Consider the following 27884-nt stretch of genomic DNA (forward strand, 5'->3'; position numbering starts at 1 on the left):
AAGAAAACCGTGGAGCCCATTCAGCAACGAGGCTGGTATCCATATGGGCCCTGAGAAATAAAGATTTATACTATTGAAAATTCTTAAGGTATGTACATGATTAAAATAAACAATAATACCATGGTTTTAGTCTGGGGCCTTATGTTAAAAATGGCACTCCCGCGGAAATTTCATGATCATTTCATAGTTTCTTTGCTGAAACGCATTTTTAGGAGCATGCAGATTTCAAAAAAAAACTTTGTCACCCATTTTCTTTAGCTATGGTGATGTTCAACTTCAGACAAACAAATTTCAAGGACTTTTCAAGGATATTTCAAGGACAAATTACAGTTTTCAAGGACTAAGATTTATTTAATAAATCGGCATTGTTTAACCCCCTTTGATCATTATATATTGGCTAAAACACGTCATGGAATCATTTACGATTTTTACTTCTTCGGACGTCGTTGATCACATTATTTTATACTACTTTCTGCAACAAGACTTTGCAAAATGAGGTACAGAAATAGCATTTGAAATCAGTATAGAAACAGAAATAATATATTGTTTATCCACAAAAATGTTTTACGTTACCCGCTGTGAGTTTTACTGCAGGTTCTTACACCGAGGATGAGCCAAGTTTTCCTCGGCAAAATAATCTATTTTTACAGAAAATTAAGGTGTCTGGCGTAAACAAGGTTGTGAATTTCAAGGACTTTTAAAGACCTAATAACGAAATCAAGTACTTTTCAAGGACCTAAACCGAATTCAAGGACTTTTTAAGACTAGTAAAATTCAAGACCTTTTCGAGATTGTATGAACCATGCAATACTATAAAAAAATCTAGCTAGGTCAATATAAAGAGTAAGTGCTAAGTTAAGAAATTAAAATTACAAGGTAAAATACTTAATCAGCATATTTTTAAAACTATTTACATACGTGGCACTGACACAATTAGATAAAGAATTTGAAACAAATAGCCCCTCTATACTTAAAAGTTCTTTTGCCCATGTTACGTTTAGGCTTTGGTGGGTGCAGGTCGTTCCTTCTCCTAGTTGCATGGTCGTGCAGATCCACATTCCTTGTAAAATATTGCGTAAGATACTTGGGTACCACATTATTTAAGTACTCAAAAATTAGAATACATTTGTGCATTTTCTTATGGAAGCTAGATTTAAGCCGTTAAGAACACGGAAAGTGTCATTTGAGGTTTTCTTCCGTAATATAATTTGAGCTGCGCAGTTCTGTAGGAGCTGTAGCTTTCTGCAACACTCCTCTGAGATTTCCCCCACGCAAAAATAATTATAATAATAAAAATAATAAGGACAATAACGATAAGAATAATTTAATAACTTATATTGCGCAGGTATTCATGAAAATGATCAAATGAGCATTACATTAGTAATAAAAGCATGAAAAAACGAACCTATTTACAATGCAAAAAAACCCAATAAGAATATATACCCTTCTACCATAAAAATCTAAAATATCGATATGTAACAATTAAAATTCATTCAACTATAAGCAAACTTAAAAAAGCGAAGTTCACGCGGTAGAGCATTCCATAACTTGGGCGCAGCCACCAAGAAGGACCTATCGCCTGGTGTGACCTTAGTTCTAAATGTTGGTGATGCTAGCAAAATCCCACCTGACGATCTGAGGTTATATGCGCCTTGAGATTTCAAAGAAACTAAGTTCTGAATGTATGTAGGGGCTATACCATGGATAGCCTCGAAGGCTAGGCTAGGCAACCACGAATAACATGCTATTGAACTCAAAGAAAACCAAGGATAGGTGGATCTCGTTTTGCAACAACTCTATTGAGCCGGATCTTTTACGAATAAATCACTCGTATTTGGAGAGTGTATCCAAGTTTAAGCTACTAGGGGTATGGCAATAAGACAACCTATGTTGGAATTACCATGTTGAACAGACAGTAAAGAAAGCCAGCAAGAGATTGTATTTTTTGAGGGAATGTAGGACAGTTAAACCTACATACAGAGATCGGCATCACGATATATTGTACCAAAATACGCCCACTTCTCGAATATGCCTCCCCACTGTGGGGCGGTTTGCCAAAGTACCTTGCGGAAGAGTTGCAGTCTATACAAAACAGGTGCCTAGATATCATCGGGATACCTAGAACATCCCTTCCAACGCTAGAGGACAGGTACAACGTAGCGACCCCACCAGAATCAAAGATTTCTCACAAAGCCAAATAACGTACAGCCACGGCTATAACTTAAGATACAAACCAGGTACAGTAGCAATACCAAAGTCAGGGGCGCAAAGACATGCAAATTCATTTACGGCAAGAGCTGCAAGACTCCTTTAATGATCTGTTATTTTTACTTACTTACTTACTCTTTTTATTAGAATAATCACTTGATAGCATTTTATAGTATTGTAAATACATTGTATATTTTTTAAAAGATGGATAAATAAAGGTCATTATTTATTTTTTAGCTACTCTTTCTTAAGTCTTTCCGTCATGAACTGTATACTAAAATTTGGTGATTTGGCAAGATTCTGCCAACTTCCAAGGAGCATTGATTTTGTTTTACTCTGATTTAGTATAAGCCTGCTGCTTTCCATTCATTGTACAACACGATTGAAACCATCCTGTACTACCCTAGCTGTCTCCGAGGTGCAAGGATTCGTAAAATACATTACAGTATCATCAGCATACACATTAATAGAATAGTGTTCTAAACACTGAGGCCCCAAACTAAAACTGAAAAGTACCTTTTAAAGAATAGCACGATAGGCAATCGGCTTCTTTTTTCAGAGTTAGCAAGCACTGAATTTACTTGTCCCGAAAATTGAAACTGATGTCTCCTTCTTCCTGATAGTATAATTTATTTTTGAAATTCCAAAACAATTTCACAGCTGAATTTTGAGCGATTTTTAGTTACGGACTTCTGCTCCAACGATTTTTCTGAAATTTCTCTGGCATATTTGTTATATCAATTAAAGCCGATACCAGAAATTTCAGTAAAAAATATCAGGAAATTTTTTTACTAGAGGCGATTTTCTTTGAACAGTAGGATCCTTTTAAGCGCTAATTTCTCAAGAAATATTTACCATCAATGAAATCGGAATATTTCGTATTGCCGAATGATATCTGTTGTTTTTTGCAAAGTTTCGCAGCCATCGCGTCAAAATTGTTAAAGTTATGACGGAAAATTTGTCACAGCTAAATGCTCTTGTATTAATTACGGAGCCACCTTAACTTAACTTAACTTTATTAATACATATCACACACTGGAAGAAAAAATACACAAGAACAGCCAAAGCCGGGGGCTTAAATGTCCTAAGGTCAGCAAAAAAAAAGACGTGAAGAATTTACAGGAATAGAAGAAGGCTTTAACTAAAATAATTACAATACAATTAAATCAAGAAAGAAAAGGTCAGTCAGAAAAAAACTTACAATTGAAATACAATACTTGGCAACTAATTTCAAATATTTAAAAACTAATAGTTCATATAAACCACGCAAACAAATACAAACAAATACACCTAGTATAGTCCCATAAGGTGTACAGATTATGCGTATGCTAATTAATTAACTACTCAGAAAAATACAGTCTTAAGTTTTTGTTTAAAGATACTTACTGTGAGATTATTGCCCACGGTTAACGGAATGTCATTCCAAATAATGGGAGCTTGCTAAGTGGTAGCAAATTGATACTTATGACAGGTTTTATGCAGATTAAAACGTGAACGAGTCATATAATCGTGATATTCAGAGTTAAAATGAAGAATTGAGGAAACAGGAGTAGGTAAAAGGCTATTAAAATGTGAGAATACAAAACAAGCAACATGGAATTTATAGATAGAGTGAAAGAATATTATGCTTAGAAAAAAGAGGCTTAGAGGATGTGAGCGGAGGCATCAGGGGTCTATAAAAACAGCCAACAATGATATTCTTTCTGTGTGGTTGTATAATTTCTACAACGACTGATTCATAAAGTGCATTATCAGAGGACTAAACTTTAAGTGAGACTGAATATAAATACCAACCTGGCCACCCGCTTTATGTTCTTTGTGACTAGAGAGAAAATGGTAGCAAGGCAAATGGAATAACTCAGAATTAGACCTATGTAACCAGGTTTCAGAAACAGCAATAATGGAGAAAGACTTGCTCAATGTAAGAAGAAATTCTGATAAGTGATCAAAGTGTTTAGGTAGACTACGAATATTAATATAAAGTAAGGAAAATGTATCAGAACAAAGTGGTGGTATTTTATTAACTCCAGTAGAGGTTAGATAGAGGCAGTTAGAAAGTAATTGTGAATTAGCTGCGAAAAAGTTAGCGTCGGGATCAAGGTTAGAGTTCATTAATAAATGAGATGTCTCAGGGTCATCAAAAAAAGGGTTAAATTTCTTCTGTTTAAGCAATTCCGTATCAAAATCACCTTGAAAATTGAAATCGTACAGTGCAAAGAAGAAATCAATATCATTGTCAAAATGATTAAATGGAAAAAATACTAGCCAGACATGTTGAACAGTACCAGTCGTCACTCGATTTAGACATAGCACTGTATTCTAGTTAGAGTAAATTTTGCGAAAAAGTCAGGGAAGTAACACTTGGAATTGATTGAAGGTGACCCTTCCGTCTCTTTACACTTGACGCCTTGACTTATGAGGCTTTTGTGTTGTATACTTTTAACTGTAGAATTGGCACAGTAGACTGCCCAAGAAACGATTTCTAGTTCAGAGACCAGTCCACCCAAAAAGAAGGAAGCACCCTGGTAAGTAATAGAAATTAATTACTTAACTCCTACTTTTTAGTTGGGTACAGTAGAACATTAAGTTCGAAAATAGGAAAGGCGGTTTCCTCCTATGGACAGTCTTCATAACGTGTCTACAAACACTGGACCGACGAGAACGGGTTCCGCACGCCAGGCGAAGGCGACTACGTGCGCGTAACGGAAAAATTTTGAAAATAGTGTGTAAGGAACTGAACTCACGACTCACGCGACGATTTCTACGATGCCTTCAGGATTGTAAACCGCTAAAAGAGTTTGATAACTAAAGTAAAAGGACGCACGGTACATTAATTTTCCACAAAAAAACCGGGCAGACGGGCTTTTCCTCCCCAATTCACTAAGTTTTACCCAACTCATGCTCGTATCTCGATCCTAAGTACTCAAGGAACTCTAGGTAGGACGAAAAAAAAAGGAACGTATGGCCACAATCCAGGGAATTAGGATGCTTGTATCATAATGTGAATGTTCAGGTCAACCCTTGTTTATCACAAACTAATTAATCATAATTAGACACTAATAATTAGTGATAGGTGGAAAAGTCTGTGTGATAGAATAGCTTCTCAGAGTCACCATTTTCCTGTTAAAAAATGACCTTTTTTGTTTATCAATTTCTAGCCAAAAAATTTAAATTTTGCCTTTGCCTCGTTGTTGTATTTTTAAGAGGCAGTCTCCCTAAAAGCGTTCCACTCGATTTCGGAGTCGAGAAAACCTTTGCCTTATATTTTTGCCATCAATACTACTGTCCATCCTAAAAACGAAATTGCAGTTAGAATGAGGAAATTGTTTGTTTTACTGCCATTCCCAGCATTTCATTGCTGGACGACCGTTGGAGGCTAAAATATGCAAATTTTAGTCTCCGATATACGCGTTTTTTAACGATCGTTTAAATGTACTCCGGGTCATCAAATCCTAGACTATTTGCACTCATATAGAAGCATATTGCTTCTTCTTACTGTTCCAATGCCATTTAGGCATTATCTTTCGTTAATCAACAAAAACTGGTCGTCTTTATTTCACTAATCCAAGTACGAAAGCAAAATGCACCAATAAATGCCTCAAAAACATCAGAAAATTCTCCAATGTGCCACCTAAGTCAGACCTAAAAACATGTTTTAGTTAAAGATTAAGAGCTATCTTGTCAAGTTATGCAATAAAACTTGTGGCACATCGCGATTTCAACCCACATTTACGTTCAAATTTAGTCAAATGTTCAATTTGCGTTGCATGACAGTACCGGCCGCTGTCACAGCAAAATCCTCAGTTATTCAAATACTTGCCACATTTAAGTAAGATATGCTTCATTTTCCCACCAAAACTATATTAAAATTCCCTTTTTTCCTTTACCAATGATATATATATTGTTCAAAAATTAGTTCAGCAAGTAAAAGATACCTTTCGGGGGCACCCAACGTCAATTTTCGGAAAATATCTGTTCGGAAGACGATTTGAGATCTAGAATTTTCGGAACATTTGTTGTTAAATTTCTTGCTTGCCTGCCTCCCCTAGGATTTTCGAACTTCTAAAAAATGGTATAATTGCCCATTTTTAACGGACTTCTACCCTAAAAAGGTCACCTAGAATTTTCGGGAACCTTTTTTCCGGCTGAAATTTTCGAAAAGGTAAGTTTTGATCCATTTAATTTTCGGATCACTAGACTTTCAGCTAGGAAATCCGAACAGATTAAAAATTTTCAGAGGATGATAATATGCCTATATCTACCGTTTAAATACTAAAATACGTTTAACAATGCTATGTTTAAGAGGTTTTGAACTATGTTCTCGTTGGGTGCCCCTGACCTTTCCAAGTTTCATTTAATTTCCCACTGCCCCGAACATTCGTGGTGAGTAAGTCTATTATGTGAAGACGGAAAAATATCGTTTCAGAACCAAACCTCTTCTAGTTTAATATTTAATAATAATAATAATAATATTTGTTATTTGTATTGCACCTTTTCTATAAAATATTCCGAAGCGCATCACAATAGTAATTAGTATGTGTAATCAAATGGTGACGAGTGAAATTAGGGAAGAATTTCACGCGCGTTTTGTCCAAATCCTTATAATTTCCCGAGCCTTTCCTGGATCGTATCGCCGAGAACTCCTGCACTCTCTCGAACGTTTAGAGCTTAAATTTGGCTTAAGTTCAGAGTTTTTCGACAAAATACCTGTTAGAATCCTTCTTGATGTGATCTTTCGTGTATTCAGGTTTTCTAAAGCGTCTTTTTGTGCCCTGACATCTTCATTAACTTTCATTCATGACATTTTAAAACTTCGTCGCCATCTTGACACTGAGACGTACGGAAGGTTGCCATGGCAATTTTGTAATTTCACATGTAAAATTACAAATTAACGCTGAAATTTTGCCCCAAAATTAAGGAGTAATTCGTCACCTATGATATTAAATAACTAAATTTCACAAATCTTTCTATTATAAATCTTAAAAATATTTACATTTAAATGAGTAAAAGATAATTACAAATATATATCAGATATTGATATACTAAGATAACTGAAATGATTTAGTTGAAAATTTTTTCCAGTCTGAAAAAGCTGCATTGACCAGAAATTACTCCGATCCATCACATTTTAAAATCGAGCGTTAGAAGAAAAGAAAATTTCCCACTGCTTGATTAAATATGCGTGAACAGGTCCGAAAATGTTTGACTAGTACTTCGCCCCCATGTAAGGGTATCCGGATTCTAGAATCTGGTAAATTCTTGTTTGTAAAATCCAAAATCCCTAAAAATTTTGCTCTTGGAATCCGGAATCTAGGGCTTTGGAATCCAGAATAGAGCTCAAGTACTCCGAAATCCCACTAACGAATGGAATCCAGAAACCACTTTCCACTGAAAAAGACTGCAATCTAGCACCCGGAATCCACCATCTATGGAACGGGATCCAGAATCCAAGACTGTCTTGTATTCCTTAACATGGGGGCGATAGTACTGGACTGCGAACGGCGAGTTACTATTTTTCCTTTCTTTACCTTCCAGTGATCAGGAGCCCATGTTCGAACAAATTTGAAGACCTTTGTTAATGAAGTTTCAGTTAGTAGGTTTCTTCCTTTACTGACTGTTTCTTCCAATCGGGAGTGGTCAGCTTTAGTTTTCATGCTCCTAGGGACAGTCCGGAGTCCAAGGCTAGATTTTTATCACAGCCAATAAATAAAGAAGTTGGCACACGCAAATAATAAAGTTTCAACATTAATTTCAAATCGTGCAACTTCAGTGAAAATAAGAAAATAAAGGTGGAAGTTTCTGCGGTTTCTCCCAGCTGAAATAAAGTACACGAATGTCAGCAGGACACCATTACTTCTCACCATGAAACCTGTCATCCATCAAAGCCTGAACTGAGTGAAGCAGAGCCAATACTCTCAAGAGACGGTAATCATTGACCTTACGAAAAATCAAGTGGAACAGATGGTAATTTGCTTTCCCGGGGGGACTCCCACACCAAAGTGACGCCCGTGCTCATCGTTTGCAGATTTTGGTCTCACTTAGGGTGTTTGGGACGGAAAGTGAGTAAATATGCTCGCTTAGGGCTGTGCATTAAGAAATTTGCCAAAAAAGGCCGCGACACTGACCTAACAGAAATCTCCTTTAAGGGTCAGTTTAAGCTTGAGCCACACCGACATTTATTTATTTATTTAATTAGCTTCGCCTAACTAGAATACAATTTTTATACATGAATACATAAAATTTATCAGGCAGGGAGACCACTACAGCCTAACCAATTACAGTGGATCCCTCGTTAATTAAAAAAACAATAGTTGAAAAAAAAAAACTAAAGCTACTGATATATAAACAAGAAAATCAAAAGGAAACAAAACAGAAGTTCAAATTGCTAGAAGCAGCACGTCGGCGGGCACAGTAGAGTCCTCGCTATATTGCACCTGGGACAAATTGTTCCCCAGGTTCTGATGTCGTCAACGTCGTACAGGTCCAGCGCCTTATTGTAATATTGAAATAGTTAATTATAACGCTTAAATGAGGCTAGAGAGATGTGACTTGTGCGTAACTCAACCGGTAGAACATTCCATGTGCGGTACGCGCGTATGAAAAGTGAGCGTTGATAAGTAACAGTTCTACTTCGCTTAGGGAAATAAACAATAGCATTGCTGCTCGATGACCTGGTAGATCTCGTTGATTGTCTAGTTGCAGGCAGTGCTTCACTATCTATGAAAACTAAATTATTAACATTTTTATAGAAAATTCATGCCAGTATGAGATAGGTAACAGATTTGTTAGTTGGAGGCGAGTCTTATAGGTTACATCGCAATGGAAGGGAAGCTTCAAAATTAGTTTTGTTGCACGGCGCTGCACGTTTTCAACTCGCTTTAGTAAGCCAATGGACTGTGGCGACCATACTTGGGTTGCATAGCCGTGATGGTACCGGACGATAGAAAGATAAGGTGTATGACGCGTTTGGGTGCTTTGGATGTACCTAGAAGCTCGGCGCCCAAAGCCAAGGAGTTTGTTGGCTTTTGCACATTGTTCAGTCACTTGTTTGTCCGAGGTAAGATTGCTTGACACCCACACACCAAGGTCTTTCTCTGTATCGCAAGATTCCAAAAGCGTTTCGTTGATATAATAGGTGGGCTGTACGGGTGGTTTTTTGCGGGTGATACACTGGTATCTACACTTCGACTGATTAAATATGAGCCCAGATCATTCGGACCAACTGACAAGATCGTTAAGATCTGATTGCAAGGCATTACAGTCTGTGATGGAATCGATGCTCTTGAAAATCTTGGTGTCATCGGCATAACAGGCAACTCTCGTTGTCTTAACAGAGTATCGGCCCTAGTAGGGATCCTTGTGGTACCACGGATGTAACAGGCAATTCTCGGGAAGTGGCTACTAGAACTGTAACCTGTTGCTTGCGTACCTGTAAGTATGAGCGGAACCAGTCGTAAAGTTTGCCAGTAATGCCGTATTGGTGCAACCTTCCAAGTAACGTGGTGTGATCCACTTTGTCGAATGCCTTACTCATGTCAAGATATATAATGTCTCTTTGTTTACCGGCGTCGAATTAACCGCCAATGTAATGTAAAACACTCGTAAGCTGAGTCACACAAGATCTACCAGCTAAAAAGCCATGCTGTTCGCGAATGATGAGGTGGGATATATGATCTCGTAGACCCGCCAGAACGCAGTGCTCGAGAACTTTGGAGATGACAGGAAGAAGGAAAATAGGGCGGTAATTCTCCACAAAGTTTCTCTTTCCTTTCTTGAAAATGGGTACAATATTCGTGAGCTTTCAGTCTCCCGGAAAAATTCCGAGCCGCAAGGATTTGTATAGGTAATAGCATGATTTGTAGTGATATTTGGCATAAATACCACGAGTGATATTTCGAAATTGTTATACGTAATTTCACGAGCCGTTAGGCGAGTGAAATTTGAGACAATTTTGAAATATTACGAGTGGTATTTATGCCAAATATCACATACAAATCATGCTATTATTTGTTTATACCACTACCCGCAAAAGGTTTGTAATTTTCACATGTAGGTATTTCAAATTAAGCTGAGATACCACTGCTCTAAGCCAATCAAATTGCAGAAATTTCGCATGTAGTGGTATAAGTTGAATAACATGGGCTGGGACGGTGCGATCTGGTCAGTGGTTTCCTTTAGCAGCCGCGCGGGAATTCCATCTGATCCAGTTGATTTGTTTATATCAAGCTGTTTGAGAAATGTCAAAATCATTTCCACCGGGATCTCCAGCTCATTTAATGTGGGGTGTGAGGGCGTAAAAGGTGCTGACAAAGTGCGGACCTCTGAGGGAGCAGTGAACACCGACACAAAGTAAGGGTTAAATAGCTCGGCGATCTGTTGAGGTGTTGATGCTTGAGGGCCCTGCTGATTGTCATCACCCGAGATCATCGTTTCAGGGAAGGTCGCGTTTTATTCTTGAGCTTAAAAAAGGACCAAAAGCGTTTAGGCTGCCGCGCGAGATCTGAGTCAAGTGAGCTGAAGTAAATCTCACGGCTCTCGCGTATAAGAGTCTTGGCCTTTGTACCCAATTCGCGATACTTCTGTTGTTGATGGTCTGTAGGAGATTTCTTTAGCTTAGAGCGAGAAGCCTCTTTTTTTCCAGAGCGTGAATGATTTCACTTGTGGTCCAAGGCGGGGTGTTTTCTCCCTTGATCTTTTTGGTTGGGATAAAATCCGAGACTGCGCTCAAAAAAACGCGTCCTTCCAGTAAGTCTATTCCAAGTTGATGTCGTCGCTGTCTTGAATAAGATGGCATAAATTCAAGGCTTCAAGAGCTCTCCGAAGACCGTCAAAGTCTCAATTACGATAATCGTACACTGTTCTTTTTATTTTGTGAGTAGCTTTTGTAGAGGCGTGAAATTCAAAGGACACCGTGCCATGGTCCGTGAACACATCCGATTCTTTTGCCGGTGAGCACCTCACACACGCGAACACGGTCCGGCACATTCGTAACAAGAACGCGCTTACAGCGGCAGACAGATCTCGCCTACTTGGAGATTAGATAGAAAAATGAGGAGGCGATTAATTCTACTAGAAACATGATAATAAATAATAATGAACTTTATTAAGTTATTAGATATGCTATAAACCCATCCATTTGAAAAATTCATTTCTCAAATGATTAAGAATTTTGCAAAATAAAAATTACCCATGCCTATCAAGCGAGGCTTGAGCTTTCAGAAAATTGATATGCAAGGTGTCAATTTTCACACCTAAGGTGTTATTTCCGATTTATATCGTAGGCTCAAAAATTCAATAATTCCGTTTTCTGGCTTTCTCTCGACAGCTAGGAATAACAAGAAAATCAGAACTGACTTATACTTAGTTTGTTCATTTACCTTTAAATTCCCGGCAGTAGCCAGTAAATTTTTCCTGAGATATAGAGGTGGAGTTTTTTTGTAACGCCCTGTAACTTCAGGCCGCCGCAAAACTTCCAAAATATTCTGGGAATTGCTGGGAATTTAACACATTTTTCCTTTACATTATGTGAATAAACCTGGCAATTTTCAGCGCGGCATTATAAATCCTCATCTTTTTACATCGATCTGTTTTCAGTGCGGTCCAACACAGCCCCAAAATTGCCCTTAACTCGCTCTTAATTTTCGTCGCACTGTGCTGTTTTCTTCGTCGCCATCTTGACTTCCTACGAGTAAACCGCTGTTCTTAATAGGGACCTTAAGCATCGACAACGAAACGGACGACGACGACGCTTCGTAACCGAGGCAGACTGGGCCAAGGGTTTCGTTTTCGGCGGGGAAAACGAAGTTTAAGCAGTGCAGCTTCCCAGACGGACGACGACTTTTTCTTTGCGAAGAACTTTGTCTTGTTACAGTCTTGTTAGGGCATTCAAAGACGTCCGTAATTTGCATTTTATAAGGTATGAAGATGGTGTAATCGACGATAGCGAATTCATTGTTCTTTAGGACCTGGATTATTTCATTGTGGAGGCTTTCTCTTCGTCGCGCAGCTTTTGTTTTTGTTTTGAAATGAAGTGAAACCTGTATACCGATCTCGAACAGCTCTTGACCAGCAGTTAAGCTAAATTTCGGCTGCTGAGGAGAATTCAGTGCTGCTACAATGTTCTCCCATACTTGTCCTCTCTCAGGGCTCCTCATAACCTCATCATGTTCCAGCTGAGTCCACTGGAAAATTGTTGCCTTTAATAGCGGCTAAAAACAACATGGGAAATTATTAAATCTTAGTACGAAAAAAAGAAATTTTATCCTATAGTACAACCTAGAATTCATGAGTAAACATAGGACCGTAAGGGAACGAACAACAGCTAATCTAAAAGGTTCGGAAGATAGCAGAGGAAAGCTTACTTGTCTGTCCGACTTGTTGTTCCGCCATCACTCAGGTTTTCAAACAAACCGAACCTGAAAAATAAATTCAAGTTAGCAGGTGAAGAAACCGACAAAGTGCTTAACATTTGGATTCTGCTAATCCACAAAGAATATATTTCTACTTGTACTGAATGACAAGGGGGGAAAGAGTGATTTACACGCAAAAAGTATAGTTTTATACTTACGTTTTAGCGACGACGGCAAATCTCCCTGAATTACGTCGTCGACGAAGGCTGGACGACGTTTTGACAACCTTACGCATCCCCAGAAGGTTCGCGCGGGAAAATTTCACTTCCGGTCGGCGTCGTCGTCCCATTTCGTCGTCGATGCTTAAGGTCCCTAATGTTTGTTGTGACACCGACCCGATTGTAGCAAGGAAAGTGGCGAGAAAATTCTGATGTGTCTGTAGAAGGCTTTTTACAGCCATAGAAATGATTTAGAAATATCAGAAGAAGCGTACTTAATTTGGGGAAGCAGAATGTAAGCGAATTTTGTTATAATTTGCTATGGCTTACTTGAAACTCATAATGCGTTATCGCGTGTCGGGTTGTGAAAATTGCAGCATTTCTGTCAACAACGGAAAGTATCGCGTCGGATTTCAGCCCTGTGATTATAAATATTTCCAAAAAAGCACTCTTAGATACCAACTTTGACCTTCGTTTTCTCGGCTTATATTTAACGAAAATGATTCATTTTTGGAATTTGAGTTCAGGTTAAGAGTACATTTCAAATAAGCGACTTTATAAGCACGATCATTTTTTTGAGTTTATAGCAGTTCTACTCCTTAAAGTCTCATGTCTTATAGCTTAGGCAAAGTGCCTTACTAATTGGGGAGACTGATTTACTCGTTAAAGGTTTTTTACGTCCTACTTTATCGACGTCGATACTTTTTATTTGTTTCTGAACTGATTTAGTACGCGTGTTAGCGACGACCAAAAATACCTCTCCGGTAGCAGGCTATACGCGTGTATAAATACACGAAAATTCAAGGGCCTCGATTCCAAAGAAATTACATCAGTGCCAGTGATCGAAAAAGTGATTTTCAATCCTCGCCGAAATAAACCGCATGCTCATCACACAGGTGGTGTGGACTCTACGATCGCAAAGCATTCTAGGTCAATTTGCACATGCACCAGGCGCGGATCCACACCGGTTTCCACCGTTTTGCGGAAATCGGTCAGATTTTTCATAATGAATATATTTTTAAGAAAGTGAAGAATGATCATCGCAGTAATTTTTTTTTTCCAATTTAAGCAATTGGAAAGAAGAAGCCTGAAAAAAAATCAGGGCTTCAACGGGATTCGAACCCGTGACCTCCGCGTTGCCGGTGCGTTGCTCTACCAACTGAGCTATAAAGCCACACATTGAGAGCGAGGTCAATTTATTGAGTTCATATCTCCCGTGAGGAGTGAATGATGTGAAGTATATGAAATAATTCATGATTTTTCAGGCTTCTTCTTTCCAATTGCTTAAGGTGGCTCCGTAATTAATACAATAGCATTTTGCTGTGACAAATTTTCCGTCATAACTTTTTCGATTTTAACGCGATGGCTGCGAAACTTTGCAAAAAACAACAGATATCATTCGGCAATAATACGAAATATTCCGATTTCATTGATGGCAAATATTTCTTGAGAAATTAGCGCTTAAAAGGACCCTACTGTTCAAAGAAAATCGCGTCTAGTAAAAAATTTTGCTGATATTTTTTACTGAAATTTCTGGTATCGGCTTTAATTGATATAATAAATATGCTAGAGGAATTTCAGAAAAATCGTTGGAGCAGAAGTCCGTAACTAAAAGTTGCTCAAAATTCAGCTGTGAAATTGTTTTGGAATTTTAAAAATAAATTACTATCAGGTAGAAGGAACCACCAGTTTGAATTTTCGGGACAAGTAAATTCAACGTTTGCTAATTCTTAAAACAAAAGCCGATTGCCTATCGTGCTATTCTTTAAAAGGTACTTTTTAGTTTTAGAAGCACTATAAATTGCTCCAAACCTTGCTCTGAAGTAGAATGACTTGTTCTTCGACAGTTTTAAAATATCCCGTGGCAGTTTTGGCTCAAACTCCTGCTGCATACATTTTGATGTATTGCAATGCATTTTCAACGACTTTTACTGCTGTTCGTTGCTTCCAACTCAGGAAAAAAGTATTGAGATTGGACGCTACCTCGTATCAGAGCTCAGAAAGAACTGTCCAGCACCTTTGTTTATGACTACAAAATGAGCACGAGCGGCAGTTCTGCGAGGAATTCGCACCTCACCCAGGGGGGACGAACGACAATGATGACCATTCCTGTGAACCGAATAACATCACAGTGCAAAATAAAATTATCGCAAAAATACTGCCCGTGAATAAATTTACAACTCTGAAATTTTTGTCACTCCTTCCTTCAATGAATGGGTATTTTTTTCTTGATTATTATGTTTTGCTCTGCAATACATGTTTATACAGATCGGTTCACAGACATGGGCATCATTGCCATTCGTCCCCCCTGGCTGAGGTGCGAATTCCTCGCAGAGCTGCCGCTCGTGCTCATTTTCTGGTCATAAACAAAGGTGCTGGACAGTTCTATCTGAGCTTCAATACAAGGTAGCTTACAATCCCAATACCTTTTTCCTGAATTGGAAACAACGTAAGGCAGGAAAAGCCGTTGAGGATGCATTGCAATACATCAAAATGTATGTAGCAGGAGTTTGAGCCAAAACTGCCAAGGGATTTTTTAAAAATGTCGAGGAACAAGTCATTCGACGTCAGAGCAAATTTTGGAGCAATTTATAGTGCTTCTAAAACTGAAAAGTACCTTTTAATAATTAGCACGATAGGCAATCGTCTTCTGTTTTCAGAATTAGCAAACTTTGAATGTACTTGTCCCGAAAATTGAAACTAGTGTCTCCTTCTTCCTGATAGTAATTTATTTTTGAAATTCCAAAACACTTTCACAGCTGAATTTTGAGCAACTTTTAGTTACGGACTTCTGCTCCAACGATTTTTCTGAAATTCCTCTGGCATATTTATTATGTCAATTAAAGCCGATACCAGAAATTTCAGTAAAAAATATCAGCAAATTTTTTTACTAGACGCGATTTTCTTTGAACAGTAGGGTCCTTTTAAGCGCTAATTTCTCAAGAAATATTTGCCATCAATGAAATCGGAATATTTCGTATTATTGCCGAATGATATCTGTTGTTTTTTACAAAGTTTCGCAGCCATCGCGTTAAAATCGAAAAAGTTATGACGGAAAATTTGTCACAGCAAAATGCTCTTGTATTAATTACGGAGCCACCTTAATGTGTGGCTTTATAGCTCAGTTGGTAGAGCAACGCACCGGCAACGCGGAGGTCACGGGTTCGAATCCCGTTGAAACCCTGATTTTTTTTTTCAGGTTTCTTCTTTTCAATTGCTTAAATTGGAAAAAATTTACTGCGATGATCATTCTTCACTTTCATCTACAACCGCAGTTCAAAAATGAATTATTTCATATACTTCACATCAATATATTTTTAATAATAAAAAACACTTTCCAAGTTAAAACCTGGGCAATATGCTGCCTGAGTGACTCGAAAACCCAGGAAAGGGGACTTAAAGAGTTAAACACCAAAACATTTCTGGGAGAGCCTGCCCCCCAGACCCCCATAGATAGTGCTTGCGCCTTCGGCTCTCGTTTAGGAAATCGGTCAGTAGTTATTCCAGATCCGCGCCCGTGCACTTCTTGTTAAAGCTTGCATATGAAATGCATAATTATCAAGGTGTTTTTAAATAATGAATTCATGTCTCCCTTTCATATGTGTTGCAGGTCACTTTAACTTCAACAGACCCGCCATCTGGAGTTTCAGAAAGCGAACGTGAATCACAGCTGGATTCTCAAGGAGGTAAAGTCATGTTTTTTTTATTTCATGTACCTTTTGTTGATGAAATTTGCATTTAAGATTTCACCAGTTGTCTTGTTTGGGTTGACTTATGTTTATAAGGGATGCCTTGGTTATCTTTCCATTGCTGGTTTGCATTTCCTCATACAGGTTAATTCATAAGATATTACACCGAAACTCAATGCATATTTATTCATTAAGCACTCCTAGGATAACTGAACTAATTTATTGTTAGTCATTTATTTCATTTCATATAATGTTTTGTGACATTTTCAGGAGAAGGGGACATTCCTGATCCTATGGATGTGTATGTTGAAATACTAGAGGATGGGTTATTGAAGTGGAAGATCCCTTGTTTTCCAGTGATGGAAGTTGACGCGGTATAGCATTTTGTTGACATGGCAATGTTTTTTTATGTACAGACTCCATAATTTAACCCCACAGCGTAAAAGAGAATATGCAATTCTTTATTTAGCAACAAGGCATGTAGGCAGAGGAATATAACAAACTCTCGAGGACAATACATATACAAGCCCAGAGCAATTAAAAGTTCTATCTTAATATATACCCATTTAATATCCGTCAAAAACGCTCAAAGTGGTTCTAGATTATATCCTACGGGTGAACTAAAAATAGTGTTTGATACGAAACGGATAATAATTGTAATTAACAGCGGTAATTTTGGATCTCACTTCACACTTGGCTTCGAGCGGCTTCAAGTACTATCACATGGGCTGAAAAGGTGACAAGTCTTCAAAATTGGCAAACTTAAAGTTCAAAATTCAGGCAAAAAGCGAGGGGCGCCTGCGGGCGCCCTCAACGATTTACATCCCTATACCTTTCTTTTATATTTTGTCAAATTTTTAAGAACTTTGGACGGGTGAATTTTAAGAAAGAGCTCCCTTTTGGTGAAGGGTTTGGACAATGGAAATCGGTAGCCATGTAGCGCTGATTTCTTTGTCTAATTCTGTCATAACTATTGGCCGTTTGATAACAGAGTTAACAGAAACTGCGAGAAAAAGAGTTTAATTTTTAAAAACCAAACATTTACCAGAGAAAGCTGCTCGACCAGTTGGATACCTTGTGATGCCTACACAAAGTAATTGCATATATGTTTACATATATGAGTGAGCCCTGACTATAGTGATTAGGTTTAAGCACTAACAATACTGATTAGGGTTAAGCACTTAGAATAGTGATTAGGGTTAACGGTTAGCTTCTTTTTAGGGTTAGGGTTTTCGCTACAGTAGTTAAATTACTCTAGTTCCCTGCAGCGAACCTTCGGTGGTGTAGTGGTTAGGGCGTGGGATTACAAATTTAATACTCTGGGATCGATTCCTGCTCGTGCCACCAATTTTTTTTTTTCCTTTAAAATTGAAGAGACTTGCACTTTGACGACATTTGTTGAGCAGAAACTAAGTCTCTGAGTCAAGAAACTTAGAAATTTCATGTAAGTGTAAGTGAAAAGGGAGAGGGCGGTTTGAGATATGGAAACAAGTGCTTACCCCATAAATTACGGTTTTGCAGGCTATTTTGTCGCCATCTTGAATACGTCACAAAATAATGCTTTGCGATCGTAGCGTCCACACCACCTGCTCATCACAAGACTCAACACCCGACCATCGCAAATTTGCTAATTTAGATTCTTATTTTTTTCCGACCACTCAGTAGTGTTCACTTGCTCCAAAGTAATCAACGCTTTCAAGCGATAGAATTAGTGGACCGACACGTTTCGCAAAAGCTCTAAATTTAATCTTTCCTAATCTTTCTTTGCAAAACATGCAAGGCTTCAATCACGCAACGATTTATAGTCCCAGTTTCCACGGTGTCCGTAAGAAACTCCTGGCACAATGACCTCCCATTTCTGACCCAAAAACGACAAAAATGCCCGAGGGGGTACTTCCAGAAAAATTGGATGGGGATGCGCGGCACGCTTCCTGAAACCCTTACCCTATTTCAGACCAAAATCTGTGCCTATTTCAGATATGAAGCCCTGGAGCCCGGCGCCTGACAGGAGCGCGTGACAAGCTATTACGGCACGTACACGGTAGTTGGCGTAAACTAATTAAAAGGGGAACGGTCTTATCGCCAAATGATGAAGAAGTAGTGTAGCTAATTCTTCTAAAAAACATACCCAATTCAAGACCAGAGGGCACAAACCAAACCCTATTTCCGACCAAAATGGTCGAAATTGATACCCTATTTCAGACCAAAACGGCTGAAAAAAAAAAAACCCTCTGGCGCCGCACAAACTCATATAGCCTATATAAGGGACTAACCCCACCCCCCCCCCCCTCCACCCCGGGGCGAAAAACGCGTTGCAGATTAGTCTCGCTGCTTGGGCAAGCGAAACTAATTACGAGGTCTTCATCTGAGGATAAAGTTTAATTGTGTTATAAAATGGTCATTAAGAATTTCTAAGACAGTTACCTCTTCTGTGATTGGCTTCTCTCAGGGGTTTAATTTTATTTTTCCCACGAGCAACCCCCGGGGGATTACCCACAACATCGGCATATAAACTCGGACGATTTTGGCGGCCACCTCGTTCTTCACATAGAGGACCAAGAAAGGAATATTAGTAACAAGGACAGGAGTGTAATTGGTTTGGAGATTGCGAAGATCGTGGACCATCTGTTTAAAAGGATGGGATCACGAACGTATAAAATCGTGAACTTATTCCTAATATCTTTATCACTAGTTCCTTTATAATATTTGTGATAAGATGGGTTGATGGGTATTGTTGTAATCGTAATTTCAAGTTCAGACAATGATAAACTCAGTAGTCCACTCAGTTTTTTTTATTTACAAATATACGGGAAGTGAAGATCCGAACATGATGAAGTGATGGAAAAAAGTAGGAAGTAGCTTTAAGTAATATCCTGATATTAATCACTGTTGCACTACGGCTTAAAGGCACACACTCAGCTGATGCACTTTCGCATTTGATATCATTTATGAGCTGACGGATTTGAATATCACAAGATACACGCGTGAAACAGAAAGTGATAAGCGCATCCTTTGCAATATCTAAACTTTATGGAGTCGAAGTTAAATTGCAAGTCAAAATCGTGATTACCAACCCCTTACCCCTAGTCATATTACTGAGAGCACTCAATTGTTTGGTACCATGGAGAATTCACCCACAGAATTTTCCGTTGAAAGCCCAACGTGGACAAATACCTCTGGATTCGAACAATCAGTAGAGGTGATAACTGACGCGAAGTCTGAATCCGGCCTTGTCGATGGTTTCCCCAGCATGAACATTTCTCCAGGTCGAGACCCCTACACTGTTTTCATGTCTTTTCTCGTCTCACGTCTTGTTAGCGAGTTATTACCCTGTTCTTGCAAACACTTGAATTCTACTATGTAGAATGCAAATAACAGATTACTTGATACTGAATTCATAAGTACAATACTTATTGTGGCGTAGACGTGAATAGCGGATAACCATATTCTAGTTGTTGATTTTACTTCTTTGAACTCCAGTCCATATTTTCTTCATTTTTCTTCAAGGACTACTTTGCACCCGAGTCCCTTGATAGTGTGAAGGTGAATGTGTGAAGGACCTTCCCGTTGCAAAATGTCACTAGACAGGAGGAGCATGGTTCCCGTTAATGCAGTATCTCTAAAACAAAAATGTTCGTTTGGAACGCGACTGAAGTATTTCGAATAGCCTTTTCCAGGGGCTCAGATTGTGTAGGTGACCCTCAGAGAGATGCGAGTAGGAAAAAGGGCGAGGGGGTGGGGTAGGGAGCAATGCATATTTTTCCCGACCCACTCTTACCAAGAAGACCAACTACTGGCCTACAACGCTCGGCCGACCGAGGCTATTAATACGAAGGTTAGTGGAAAGTTAACCTTAATCTTCTATATGCTTAACCTATTTCAGATCCGTTTTCTTGGTGATAAAGTAAAAAAAAAAAAACAGAAACATTGTCATTTGTAGGATCATGAAGAATTTTTTTACTATAAGAGCAGCCGGTGTCACGCAATGCGAATTCAGCATCAATATTCTATTCTGAATCGTGTTGTGCCGCGAGTTTTATTACATAACTTGATAAAATAGCTCTTAATCTTTAACTAAAACATGTTTTTAGGTCTGACTTAGGTGCCACATTGGAAAATTTTGTGATGTTTTTTAGGCATTTATTCGTGCATTTTATTTTCTTAATTGGATTAGTGAAATAAAGACGACCAGTTTTTGCTGATTACGGATAATGCCGGTAATGCCGAAATCGAGTGGAACGCTTTTAGGGAGACTGCCTGTTAATTTGTTTCTTCTTTGGATGAATTACAATTTCTCTGGTTAGCGCGTTTGCTTTTCTCATCGTCTTGTTATTCATTATTTAATTAGGAAATACAACAGCGTCGATTCTTCGGAATCTGTCGCCTGAAGACATCTTTTCGATTTCGAACATGAATCACCAGAGGTAAATAACTTAAGTTACAAACTCATAACGATGGGGGTGGCAGGATCACTAAAGCAAGGGCGACAGAAGTATTTCTAAATCCTTAGTGAGAGTTGTTTAAATTGTTTCTTGAATTTTTCGGAGTTGTTGCGGGTAGCCTAGTGGTACAACTAAATTGTTCACTGAAGCACACGTACCAACTCCGCCATTCTTCCCGCCAATTCTTTTCCCGGCCATTTAGACTTACCCTCGCCCCCACTATCTGCCCCTGGGTCTCCGAGGACGAGACAAATCATGACTAAGCCAACCTCGTTCCCTGGGAACGAGGTTGTGACTATTAAGCAAGAATGTAAGTTAAAAGGACAGTGTCCAGATAGTGCGCACGCGCGAGCGTCATCTGTTTTTTCTTCAAAAGACAATAGAACTGTTATATTGACTCGATAAGATTTCCTTCCGGACCGCACCGCCGACAGAGATTTGTTGTTTACATTCTCAAGTAGTATTTTAGACTTTCAAAGAAGTTTTTCGTCTTATTTAAAATATGTCTCGCGGCACGAAGACTCATCGCGATACCAGAAAATCTCGTTCCGCTCGCTTTAAAAACAGCTTTTCTATTGTGAAACTCTTGTCAGAAGTCAGTTGTTCCAAGTCCAGTAATATTTGCCTGATTTGCTCGCGTTCTAGCCTCAAACGTTTGAAAGATATAAATAAAAATGCAATCTCAACGCGATGAATTATTGCAAAGGTTAGTCAAAAATTAGATTATGATTTCATTACACTAGTTTTTCTAAACATATAGCGCCTGTTTGTTTGATTTTGTCGGCCGTAGGGAGGTTCATTTAAAAGTTTACTAACGCGTCGTTGCAAAACATTCTGCTTCACGAAGCTTAATTCCACAAGATCTCCTCAGTCACATCCATGTCTCAATGGTTTCTTTCTTACAGTCTCTATTGTTGCTGTTTCATTGATGCGTATTCCTTTCACAATTATCTGAGCTTGTAAATAGGACATTCAATATCATTTTCGATTCTTTCAAGTCTCACTGCCTAACTAATGCCAGTATCAACAGAATGTGCCGCAGCATTACTATCTTTTAGATACCCTAGTTTTATCTCATCGAAATTTGGAAGTCTGAAGTCCAGGGATGAAATGTATCAAAAATATTTGGAATATTAACGTCGGGTTTTAGTCACAATAAGACTGAGCGATTCTTTTGTCAGATGTCGAGAGCGTAAGGAGATGTTGCGCAAAAATTTTGGGACTTGTAGCCTAGTAAACGTTGGTAAGATTAAAAGATAGACAACAAATACATTTAGGAATTGGTGAATAAACGTAAAAGGAATCGGCTTATGCTTTGTCGGTACTAGCAGAGAAGTTTTTAAATAGACTCACGTGCGTGTTTCCTCGTAAATGTCAAAGTCAAAATGTGTGTTGCCACGTTGATGGTTTTGCTGGGTAAACCATTGCAGTATGTACTCTTTTGGTGCAGGTCACTGTGCTTTTCACAAACATGCGAACTCTGAAGCTCAAAAGCCGCCTTCACAATTACGTTTTTCGCTGCCGTTTATAATCGTCATTACGATAACAAGCAACGAACCTTGAAATACAGAAACTCGCAAAACGGATCAAGATCCACCAATCACAAATTAGAAACCATGACCTTTTGAGCCCGTTGAAGTCAACTTCTGTTTCCTAAGAGGTCCGCTAAGATTATTGGCGTCTGACATTTTTTTTCGACGAAAGGATCGAAATGCACCAATAATAGAAAGACAATTTCAATTGCATGTTTCTTAAGAGGTCATCTGAATTTGCTGGTTTTGACGTCGTTTGATCCGAAATTCTTCAAAGCAGCAGGAAAAAGCAGTTTCGATAAAATTTGGCGACGTTGCGAGGAACGTGTCAATATATTGTTAAAGTATGTTATCGTCCTGCCTTAAACTTACAAATGCACAAATGCTCACACTGTTCACGGTAGGCCCACACCAAAAATGACAGCGAGCGTTTTTGGAATGGGCTGGTCCGCGAACTCAAAGAAAAACAAACGAAATTGTCAAGACATTCAATGACATCAAATACTCATAGATGAAAAGACAAATCAGAATATCAGGAGTGTACGTGTGAAATAGATAAGAGTTTAAAGAGGGCAATGTGTACCGAGTTTGTGAGTCGAAAGATTTGTAATCATTGGGTGTGACAAAAGTGATATGGATATTCACAATGCGGAAGACAAGAAGCTGCATGTGTTTATATAAATGTGTTCCGATGAAGGATGAGATGATTGTCAACAATTGAAACCGAAAGGGAGTCACGCTTCTTTTATAACTACTGTGATCGCTGTAACAATTAATGTACTTGTTTTTGTATTGAGCGTTGTGTTTTATGTAACGCGGTACATGTACGATGCTCGGCGTCAGGATTTTACGTTATCAGCACGGGGTTTTCTTTCAGAATTAGAGCGCTGAACCTGTCAGGAGACGATTACTGAAGTAATAGGCTCCTGAACCTGTAGAAGGCTGCATTTTTGACGTCATTTCCTCGTTAAACACAAAATTCTTTCAAACTCGTTCATCAGTAACTGGTTATGGTGAATTATGCGTGTGCTTTTAGCCAATCAGAATTGGGGAAATATTTTGAATGAGCTTAAATGTGTACATATTGCCTACTTTGAAGATGATCTTTTTTCAAGCAGTGTTGAATATTGTAGTATATCAAATGTTAATAGTTACCAGTGTTCCTGTAAACAGTGCTGCGCTGTAGCAGTTTATGCAATGTGTTACTCTGTTATAAATCCTTGTGGATACTGGACTTCAGGATCTTTATATGCCCTTGTTAGTAACCGGAATACACTGTATAATTTGATGGGTATGAAAAGACATATTATGCCAGTCGATCTTCCTCAAAGTGTCAGTATCAGTGGAACTGAGATAAACCTCACTTTCCAGGCTGTAAGCACTGGTGTCCTATGTTCCAATTTGGCTGAAAGCAAGTCTGTGTTGAAGATGTGCTTTTCAAAATATTGTCATGACGTGACAGGATTTTTGTTGTGGATTGGAACATACTTTATAAGCTGTGTGGTTCAGCAAAGAAGTAGAATAAAGGATTTATTATCTCTGGTGGGATATGATGACGGTTGTTTAGCTGCAATAAGGCATGTTGAAAGTGTCATAAGCGAAATACAACTACGCCCAAATATACGCTCTCACAGCGTCTTGTTTGTCTTGTTGAACAATGAACTCAACCAAGGGAAACCCACCAAAACACATATAAAATTTAAAAAATGACCTCTTAAGCTTGTATATATTGTTTACCCCATGAAAGCATGTCTTGTTGTCAAGGAAACTTGACCTTGGTCGTGAAAAAAATTTGATTTACTCTGAGTGCTAATGTAGTCACGAATCCTTGACTAATTAAGGACACTATTTTTATCGCCATTTTACGTCGTCATCCGAGGCACTCCAAGACCTAACCGTTTGCAGGGCAAAGGGATTACCTTCATTCCTCAGTTATTTTAAGACCCTGAGTATTGGTACGGTCCTGTGAATCGAACCCGCGCTCTACCGACTGAGCTAGCCCCGCCGCGCCGCGGTTCGTGTCATAAATTATGCTTACAAATGCAGCTCTTACTTGCCATGCTTCATCATTTCATAAGTGATAAAGTGGTTATACGCCCGACAGATTTTTTTTTGTTCTATGTTTTCGCAAGTTTCCTCTAGTGTTGTTAATCAGTGACCGCGCAACACGCACAGAACGGTGAATAGCATTCCAATCATTTTGAAGTGACTAAACAATAGAAATGCCTATTGGTTTATTCAGTAACAAACTGTGAAACAGAAAGCGAAAGCAAAAGATTGTGCTCGGTCAGCAAGATAAGCTGCAGCACCATTGTATGAATCATAACCAATCTCCTCTACTAATTATTGTCAACATATAGAGCATGTTTGATTTTAAAAAAACACGCGGTCTATGTTCCGTGGCCTCCCTTGCGTGACGAGCCAAAAGCACCCGACACCCATGACGTAAAAAGAAAGAACAATGGTAGTCTTTACACTAGAGCCTAAATAAGCTAAGAAATACTTCAAGACAAGTAAATTTTAATTAATTCAAGTAAAATAAAGCTTCACACACAACTGATTCTTTTTACTTCAGGTTAACTTAAGGCTATTTTCCCACGCAACATAATTAAGATTGATTGACATGTTTTGCCTTTCTCAAAGCCCAAGAAACCGCAAGTAACCGCAAGTCAGCTAAGTCAGGGGCACCCAACGAGGATATAGTTCAAAACCACTTAACATAGCATTATTGAACGTATTTTAGTATTTAAACGGTAGATATAGGCATATTTTATCCCCTAAAAACTTTTCAGCTGTTCGGATTTCCTAGCTGAAAGTCTAGTGATCCGAAAATTGTAGGGATCAAAACTTACCTTTTCGAGAATTTCAGCCAGGAAAAGGCTCCCGAAAATTCTAGGTGGCCTTTTTTAGGGTAAATATCCGTTTAAAATGGGTAATTATACCATTTTGTAGATGTTCGAAAATCCTAGGAGAGGCAGGCAAGCAAGAAATTTTAAAACAAATGTTCCGAAAATTCTAGTTCTCAAATCGTCTTCCGAACAGATATTATGCTATAATTTTCGGATCACTAGACTTTCAGCTAGGAAATCCGAACAGCTGAAAAGTTTTTAGGGGATAAAATATGCCTATATCTACCGTTTAAATACTAAAATACGTTCAACAATGCTATGTTAAGTGGTTTTGAACTATATCCTCGTTGGGTGCCCCTGATATAAATAATGTAAGTTATGTTAGCTTATGTTCCTCTTGTTGTTTTTAAAATTTCCTGGTGCCGCATCATCGCACCAGCACCTAAGACATCTTCTAGTCCTTGGTGTATTGAAGTTTTTAGCTGTTAGTTCTTACCGCGTCGAGACTTTCAGGTCGAGTGGAAGGCTAATCGGGTTCGCTCCTTAAAGAGAAGCTTCGTTTGAATACTATAATCTTCGGAGGGACACTTTGTATCAAAGAAAGGTAAATAAGCTCAAATACACGACGAGATTTCGTCCTAGAGGGATTAAGAAACTAGCTATAGAAGGCCGCGACATCGGTAGTGGCACATTGGGTCGACGTGCAAGGGCCAAAATCTGAAGAATCTTAAAATTTGGGGTCCCTACCTGAGAAAGCCATGGGAATTCTAGTGAAGATGGCGTCTCCTTCAAAGAACCTGGAGTATTTTCACTTTCACCGCGACATTTTCCTCTTCTCTGCGAGATCATAAAACCAGAATTAAGACTTTTAGAACCTGTGTTCTACTTCCAATAGATGAAGAATGCTTCCCAAAACCTAAACTCTTCTACTGACCTCCATAATAGTGGACTCACTTCTCAAGGAGGACTCGTCCTTCTCTTGTAATTTCCCTTTTTTTCCCTTTTTTTTTGTCTTTAAAATTTCTTCCCCTATTGAGGGCAATTTCCTTTTGCTGGGGCACCGACGATGATCAACTTTCGCGGCCATTCAAACCTGCCTTATTTGAAATCTGTCAAATGGTGGAAATAGTCAAACTAGAATTCGCGTCTTCGTATTCGTTGTTTTTCGGGCGGTAATATCGTTGATTAGTTTGCGCGTGATTCGTATTCTTCTGATTGGTTAGTTGCCATGCTGGCAGGTGACGTCCATTTTATCCATCAATAGGAATCACCTTGACCGACCTTAAACCCAATCTTTATTCTTCCGCCATCCCATTCCATTTAAAGTTAAGAAACTAACTCCCGCCGAGGTTGTAATGGTCATAAACAAAAGAATTCCAAAAAAGATCAATAAGTAATAAGCAAACGTGAGACAAGCTGATTCACAAAAATAGAGTAAGCACGCAGGAAACAACCAACAGCCTTCCAATGCTCAGTACGCGTACAAAATTTGTATGCGAATGTGTTTCAAGTCGGGTCTCTTCCTTCTAAAAACGCCTCTTTGTTTCATTAGAAGGTTGGGGAGCGACGAAGAGAGAGCGTGCAGGGAACTTTTCTCTGACTTTTAACATTTTAGTGAATTATTTTGCTCTCCGACCAGAGGAGCCTGTGCGGAGAGAAGAATTTATTAGGACAGTAATTGATTAATGCAAAGGAGGCCAAATATATAGGTCGGGTAACAAGACTTCATGCGTTGCATGGCGACGCCTAGACCTCTTTTGAGTTAATTGTAATCAACAGCAAATCGAATTCGCAGAATACATTTTTGGTTGACTGCGTTCGATGCTAGGAAGTCATTTTGCTTTTCTGTACTCTGGTCAACTCTGCGAACCGCAAAAGTCTGTAAAGCTTTTCACAAACAAAGCGCTTCTTAAATAGTATCTAGGCTGAAATGTCGCGTATCACAGATAAGCAAGTCTGTCAATACATAGAAGAAATAGTGAATCGTGATAAAAAGATAAAGAAACTTGAAAATGATGTTGTTGATATGTGCAAGCTACTGTCGCAACTAGTAGATGATTGTAATGAAATATCTCCAAATGGAGATGTACATCCGAGACTGCAGCAAAGTTTTAAAGACATCTATGGAAGCCTAAAATTGCATGTGAAGTTCCGCCTCGGGCCTGATGTGGAAATAACTGAGCTCAATACACTAGGCCAGAAGATTGGATTGAAAGAGTCAGAACTAAAACTACTTCCAGGGCTAGAGTGTGCCATTGACCCTGGAAGCAAACTCTTGGAAATTGTAAGTACCATTTCATAAAGTCCTTAGTTATATTCCTCTATAAAATTAGGAAAATATCGAACGTTCAGGGATCGAGCTGACTGTTCTCGGCTCGGGTGATCCGAACCGGACCCTTTCATGTCGATCATTGCTCTTTCAGAGATACAAGTGTAGGGCACCTCAGAAGGTTTTGACGGTGGCTGTGACCTTATTCTGTAGCGTAGCGTGTGAATGCCATATTTTTATAACTAGGGAATATGTATATGTTGACCATGAAATTTGAAAACTTTAGGTCAGGGCGGACTCAGTATTACCGTGAAAGAACGGCAATTTG

The 27884-nt window shown here is 38.8% G+C and overlaps 1 protein-coding gene and 2 non-coding genes across 3 annotated transcripts in view; 1 reads left to right on the forward strand and 2 right to left on the reverse strand.

Annotated features, from left to right (window-relative positions):
• Window positions 1–26397, reverse strand: part of LOC140947766 (uncharacterized) — a 31461-nt gene extending 5064 nt beyond the window's left edge. The window contains exons 1-2 of the mRNA XM_073396953.1: window positions 26222–26397; window positions 26035–26124 (exon numbers count right to left, since the gene is read on the reverse strand). Coding sequence (XP_073253054.1) covers window positions 26035–26124; window positions 26222–26374 — 243 coding nt within the window. The 5' untranslated portion in view covers window positions 26375–26397. The remainder of the gene's footprint in view (window positions 1–26034; window positions 26125–26221) is intronic.
• Trnaa-ggc (transfer RNA alanine (anticodon GGC)) lies at window positions 13877–13949 on the reverse strand. Its single transcript has one exon. It is a non-coding gene; the product is annotated as a tRNA-Ala (tRNA).
• On the forward strand, window positions 15886–15958 carry Trnaa-ggc (transfer RNA alanine (anticodon GGC)). Its single transcript has one exon. It is a non-coding gene; the product is annotated as a tRNA-Ala (tRNA).
• Window positions 26398–27884: the final 1487 nt, after the last annotated feature.

This window comes from Porites lutea, chromosome 9, assembly GCF_958299795.1.
Source record: "Porites lutea chromosome 9, jaPorLute2.1, whole genome shotgun sequence".
Lineage (NCBI taxonomy): Eukaryota > Metazoa > Cnidaria > Anthozoa > Scleractinia > Poritidae > Porites > Porites lutea.